General features: G+C 55.8%; 2 protein-coding genes across 2 annotated transcripts in view; one reads left to right on the forward strand and one right to left on the reverse strand.

The window, feature by feature from the left end:
* Nucleotides 1-204: 204 nt before the first annotated feature.
* On the reverse strand, nt 205-2129 carry CHGG_09069 (uncharacterized protein; the record flags this gene model as incomplete). Its single annotated transcript, XM_001226995.1, has 3 exons — nt 205-462; nt 746-807; nt 959-2129. 3 exons carry the CDS (start codon nt 2127-2129, stop codon nt 205-207), a joined length of 1491 nt encoding a protein of 496 aa, XP_001226996.1.
* Nucleotides 2130-5079: 2950 nt separating this feature from the next.
* The window catches only part of CHGG_09070 (uncharacterized protein), a gene marked incomplete at both ends in the record, with an annotated part of 1003 nt that continues 387 nt past the window's right edge, over nt 5080-5695 (forward strand). The window contains one exon of the mRNA XM_001226996.1: nt 5080-5691. Coding sequence (XP_001226997.1) covers nt 5080-5691 — 612 coding nt within the window. The remainder of the gene's footprint in view (nt 5692-5695) is intronic.

Raw genomic sequence — 5695 nt, forward strand, 5'->3', positions numbered from 1 at the left:
CCCCTTTTAAAGCCCCTTGTTTCAAAACCAATGCAATCACTGGCTACCGCCAGACATGCTCTATTCCCATACATAACAACCATAGTCCCAGGTCACAACATGCAAACGAAACGGTCGTACCACCTGTCCCCCTCCCCCTCTCCTCTTCACCATATCTCCCCCGACGAATGCCCACCATCACCGTTGGTCCCCCCGCCCCAAGAGTCACGGCCCGCCGCAATTTCTTCCATCTCCCGCAGCAGCCGAAGACCCGCACTCCCCCATCGATCTCTTGCCCGTCCCTTGCCGACCAAGACGGGCTGGTACCTCGTTATAGGCATTCTTGAGGTGCCCGATGCGGAAGAAGTGGACCGACGTCTTGCTGAGCCACTGCACCCCAAAGGGGGCGCGCGTGTCCCAGCGGAGAACCTTGACAAAGGAGGGGCGAGGGTTGTCCGGGGATGGGCCGGATGTCATCGGCCCCTGGGTCCAAGGGAGCGGATGTTAGTGGGGGGGGGGGGCCATGGGCCAGAGGGGGGCAGGAGAGAGAGGCTTACAATAGCCCTGGAACGCTTTGCTCCCGTTAATAGAGAAGAACAAAATGACGTTCTTGCACTTGGCGAATGCTTCGGAGAGAATCTCTTCGTTTCGGGGTTGTGTCGTCCAGAGATTCTGTGCCGCGGTCAGCGATTAGGAGCGTGGTTTAGGTGAAGCCGCTTTCCATCCCTCGCCCCTGGCAACGGGAGAGCGCCACGTGCACACGTACCTCTTCCATACATATCCTCACATTCTCGTGGTTGAACGATTTGACAATGAAGAAACGTGAGTCTAGTCCATAATTCAATTAGCTGTTGGCTCATGGAATGGACCGTCGATAAAGCTAGTGAAACACCAGGCTTGATGCCGTTCCAAGGCGCAACAGCCAAAAGCCAAAACTCAACGGGACCTTGAAGGAGTAGCCGTAAAATGAGAAACTAACCGCCTTTGGAGCCTAGATCAACATGGATCGGGTATTTTGAACGGCTCTCCAAATCACGATGGTGACGGTCATCGCCCTTGTAACCATTAGGTCGGTAACGGCCATCGTAGTCGTCCTCGTCTCGATGTCGGCGCCGAGGAGGCGAGCTCCGAAAGGAGTGGTCGTCGTGCCGAGACCACGAGTCGCGGCGGTAGTCGCGCTCATCTCGCCGATCGTCTTCTCTGTGCCTGTCGTCATGGCGGGGCCTATCGTCCCTCTCCTTTACGCGGGGCGGCATGGGCTCTTCGAGCCGCGGCGCCTTCTCTTGGCGGTCTTGGGAGGCATCTTCTTCGCGCGCTCGCTTGGTGCCGTTAGCGGGCGCCGACTCTTTGATCTCACGAGTGCCCATGCTGCTGGGCACTGGGGTGACCGGGGTTGGTAAGCTGGCAGTCTCCAAATCCGGGGTTGCGCTAGGGGCCGCGCTGGATGCCGTGCTTGCGAACAGTGCGACTGTCGACCGTGGTGGTCCCATATCCAGCTCCTCTTCCTGCCTGAGTTTCCGCTCCTCCTCCTCGAGCTTTAGTTTCTCGGCCGCGAGCGCCTTTAACCTTCGAAACCGGGTGAGCTTTCTGGTCCGAGCCTCCACGTCATAGTAATCACTCATTTCAAGGAAGTCCTTAAGGTCGGGGACCTGATTCAGTAGGCGGGCAAAGACATCGTCAGACGAGGCTTCTTCGGAGCGAGCAGTGTGCTTGTTGTTAGCGGCGGCCCGAGTTGTCCCACTATCTTTGGTAGGTGTTATCTGTAGGCCCTGTCCCGAGAGTACAGGTCTGGGGCCCATTAGTTCTGGGTTCTTCCTGCTGTTAGCCTGATCACGGGTTGATAAACTCGTCGAGGTTGGGTCGGTCCGTTCGCGGCTCGCTTCTTGATGGCTGTTGAAACTAGAGGTTTTAGGTAGCTTGGAGATGTCTCGATCGAAGGCGCTCGTGTCTTTCGAACTATTGCCGTTCTTGGTGTCATCGCGGTCGGCCACCTTGCGCGCGGTTTCTAAGGCTGATTCCTTCAGTACCAGCGGTTCCAGCGGTGCCAACGAGCCAACCCTCTTTCCAGTGCTTTCGCCTTTCTCAACGGGGCTTCTGGTGGGAACTATGGGCCCCCGGTCGGGTTGTTTGGATTGGTTCTGGAGAGACATTGGGGTGGACTGGTTTGCTGACGATACCGTCGGCGGGCGAGTCGCTTGTTGGGTTGACTGTTTGCTTGGGGGTTCCACAGCCCCCGATCGTGAGAAGTCCCGACATGGTACGCGCATCAACCAGAATAAGCGACTGCGGCAAAGTTAGTGGCTCAGTCCTCGGTAGCAAGCAGAGAAAAACATGCTTCAATTATGCCCGATGCTTTAGAGAAGACTCTGAGTTCGTGAGTGCGGATGGAGAGAAGAGATATCTCGAGTTCGCATGAGTATCGCGGATAAAACGCATGAGCCGGTATCCAACGTATTCCAGTATGATTTTGTTTGTGTTCTTTTTTTCTTTCTTTTTTTGTTGTTTTGTTCCTGTTGCTGCCGCCGCCGTTGTCGTTGCTTTTATTGTCTTTATTTTTTTTTCTTGTTCGCGTTGCCGTTCTTAGAATGCAAACTCTGCCGAAACGAGACTCTCGCCGCTATCTATAAGTCGTATACTTGGGATGAGATTCTTTTGGTTTTCGGGCAGATCGCTTTTCGGTTGAGAAGTTTATGTTCAGCGATTTGGGACACTGCAAACGAGTGTGAGCCCTTCCTTGTATCCCAGAGATGAGGCACTTTTTTGTTCCACATGCACAAGTCAGTTCATCGTAAGGATATTTTGGTCCTTTACCTCTTTGTCGCACAGTTTTTACTGTAAAAATGAATAACAGATCATTTCCCAGCAACACCATACAAGGCGCAACGATTCAGAGTCGTTGTCGCGCCAAACCCTGGCGGAGGGTTACAGGTGAAGATGATCCGGAAGATACAGGTGTTGTGCTCTCAAAGTGGAGAAACCAAGCTGCTTCATCCGAAGTTGTCACCTGGTCCCAACGAAGACGGCAGTGACGATTCGACACATGAAAACACCACACCAAAGACACGCAGGAAGTCGCGATGAAGTTGGATTTTCAGATGTGGAGCTGGCGCTGATTGGTCATCCAAGAAGACCTTGATGAGCCCCAGCAGCTCCCGCTCATCCTCAGGTGGATCCCTGATCCCTTGCACCAGTCACCCCGGCCCTAAAGCTCTGGCACGCTTCAAACAACAAACCTGAGCTGTCTGCACTTTGTACATGTATGTACGTACTGTGTACGAAGTAGTTATGGGATTTGTCTGCTTTACTCCAGTGGTCCAAGTCATTTCAACGGCCCAAACTTTTGTCCCATGCCTTTTCCACCGTCATCGTCATCGTTCATTTAGCACATGAAACCTTGTGGGCTGAGCGCCTGAATAAATTAATGATGCTCTTATGCGTGGAGGCCTCTCCTAGGCATTGCCGCTTGGGGCTGCAACTCTCGCAGCAGCGAGCCACATCGGAGTTCATCTTGGGCCGGCATTATCTAGGGTGTTGCAAACCCGGTAGCGAAACACGCAACACTCGATCTGGGCTTTGGCCCGTCGGGGTGGGAAGCGGCAAACAGCACGCGGGTAAGTGGCCGCGCGCTTCCATGTTTCACCCAGATTGATTACAGCACCACCAAGACACCAAGACTCAAGGCGGTTCTAACCCGGCCGCCCACGAACAAAACCACCGTCTCGGCGCCCTTTAGACCGAACCCGAGTACCAGGTCAGAGATACTGCAGGTTTATTAACCGCACAGTTTCAACTCTCAACCGAACTTGCTGTCTCAGGTCATGCTGGTGGAACTGGTCGGCCCGCTCTCCCGGACTTCTACCCGGATCCAATTCGTCCATTTCGTCCTCGAGCTTCTCGGGCGTTCGGCCAAGACTGAGGCACCTCGTGGCTGGCCCTGATCAGAGCGATCAGAACACCACCAAAATCCCTGTTGCCATGCAAGAGAGGCGCTTCCGGAATGTGGCGTGGGTGGGTCAAAGATGCAAGCGCCTGGCGGGAAGATTTGGGGGGCGCTCTGTGGAGCTTGCACGACACAAGCGAGTCTCTGTTCCTGCATAAGCTCCCCCCTATCTCCCCCTGCACAACCCCTGAGGATCCGCCATCCCGCAGTCAACGCAGCCGCACCACCACAACGACCCCCGCTTTCGACCCATCACCAACCTCACCATGTTTCATGCTTTCTGCACATGGGATGCCACACTTTTGCTGAACAACGGGTCCGTGCCAGCGTTCTGCCTCTGGTCAGCTCATGCCTTGGCCATGGCACCCTTGGCTCGCATCCCTCGGGCCACTTAGTGGCCACCATGAGGTCACCTTGGCGTCCCATCTTCTCCCTGGTTCTTCAGCATATCGCCATCGTGATCCCTGGTTTCTGTTTATTCTCGGCCCCTTCGGCCAGCCTCAACGGTTACTCAGGCTCCCCCTCAACCCTGAGATCGACCGGGATGGTGCCCCAGGGTGTGAATCCGTTTGTCCCCCCCTCCCTTGACGGCTGCCAACCACCACGCAAGACTTGCTTCTGCCATTCGCAATGTCGGTAGCTTGATGCGCCCTGGACCTCCCCCTTCTACCCAGCATTATCATGATCCCCCGCGCTCTCAAGAAACCGAGTGTCTGGTCCACCTCGGTTGGCGTCGCTAATTTCACTGAAACGCAGTGACCCCTCCCCGCGCCAGCCAAGATTCCGTATCTTCATCACCGCCAGCGCACGTTCTCTCTCGCCCGCCGTTGGATGACGGTGGATGACGGGCTTTGGCGCCCAAGTGGGTAGAAGCGCCGTTCAGGGAGTCCACGAGGGTACGCTTCCCTCGGAACCATCATGAGATATAAGAAGCGGTTCAAGCCCTTCGATAGACTGGACTCTTCTCTCACCAGGCGCAAGCGACCTTTGAGCAAAGTCATTCCATTCATTCTTGTTTCCATACATTCACTTCATTGATTGAAGATTCAACTTCATTTCCTGTCCTTTACGACTCGATTCATTCTTTCCGCTAGACGGCACCACTGAGATTTCGACACCTCACAACTTGCTTCCCCATCACCGACGAACCAGCTTCGAAGATGCCTTCTTACACCTCCAAGACTCTCCTTTCCGCCCTTGCGGGTGCGGTGTCCGTTGCCGCCCACGGCCATGTCACCAACATCGTCATCAACGGCGTCTCGTACGAGGGCTTCGACCCCACCAGCTTCCCCTACAACCCGAACCCGCCGACGGTTGTTGGTTGGACCGAGGGCAACTCGGACAACGGCTTCGTTGCCCCCGATGCCTTTGGCAACGGTGATATCATCTGCCACAAGTCCGCTACCAACGCTGGTGGCCATGCCGTTGTTGCCGCCGGCGACTCCGTCTTCATCCAGTGGGACACCTGGCCCGAGTCCCACCACGGCCCCGTCATCGACTACCTCGCCAGCTGCGGTGACGCCGGCTGCGAGACCGTCGACAAGACCAGCCTTGAGTTCTTCAAGGTCGCCGAGGCTGGCCTGATTGACGGCACCAACGCCCCTGGTTTCTGGGCTTCCGACCAGCTGATTGCCAACAACAACTCCTGGATGGTCAAGATCCCCGAGGGCATTGCCCCTGGCAACTACGTCCTTCGTCACGAGATCATCGCCCTGCACAGCGGTGGCCAGCCCAACGGCGCCCAGAACTACCCGCAGTGCTTCAACCTGCAGGTCA

This window comes from Chaetomium globosum, genomic scaffold, assembly GCF_000143365.1.
Source record: "Chaetomium globosum CBS 148.51 scaffold_6 genomic scaffold, whole genome shotgun sequence".
NCBI lineage: Eukaryota > Fungi > Ascomycota > Sordariomycetes > Sordariales > Chaetomiaceae > Chaetomium > Chaetomium globosum.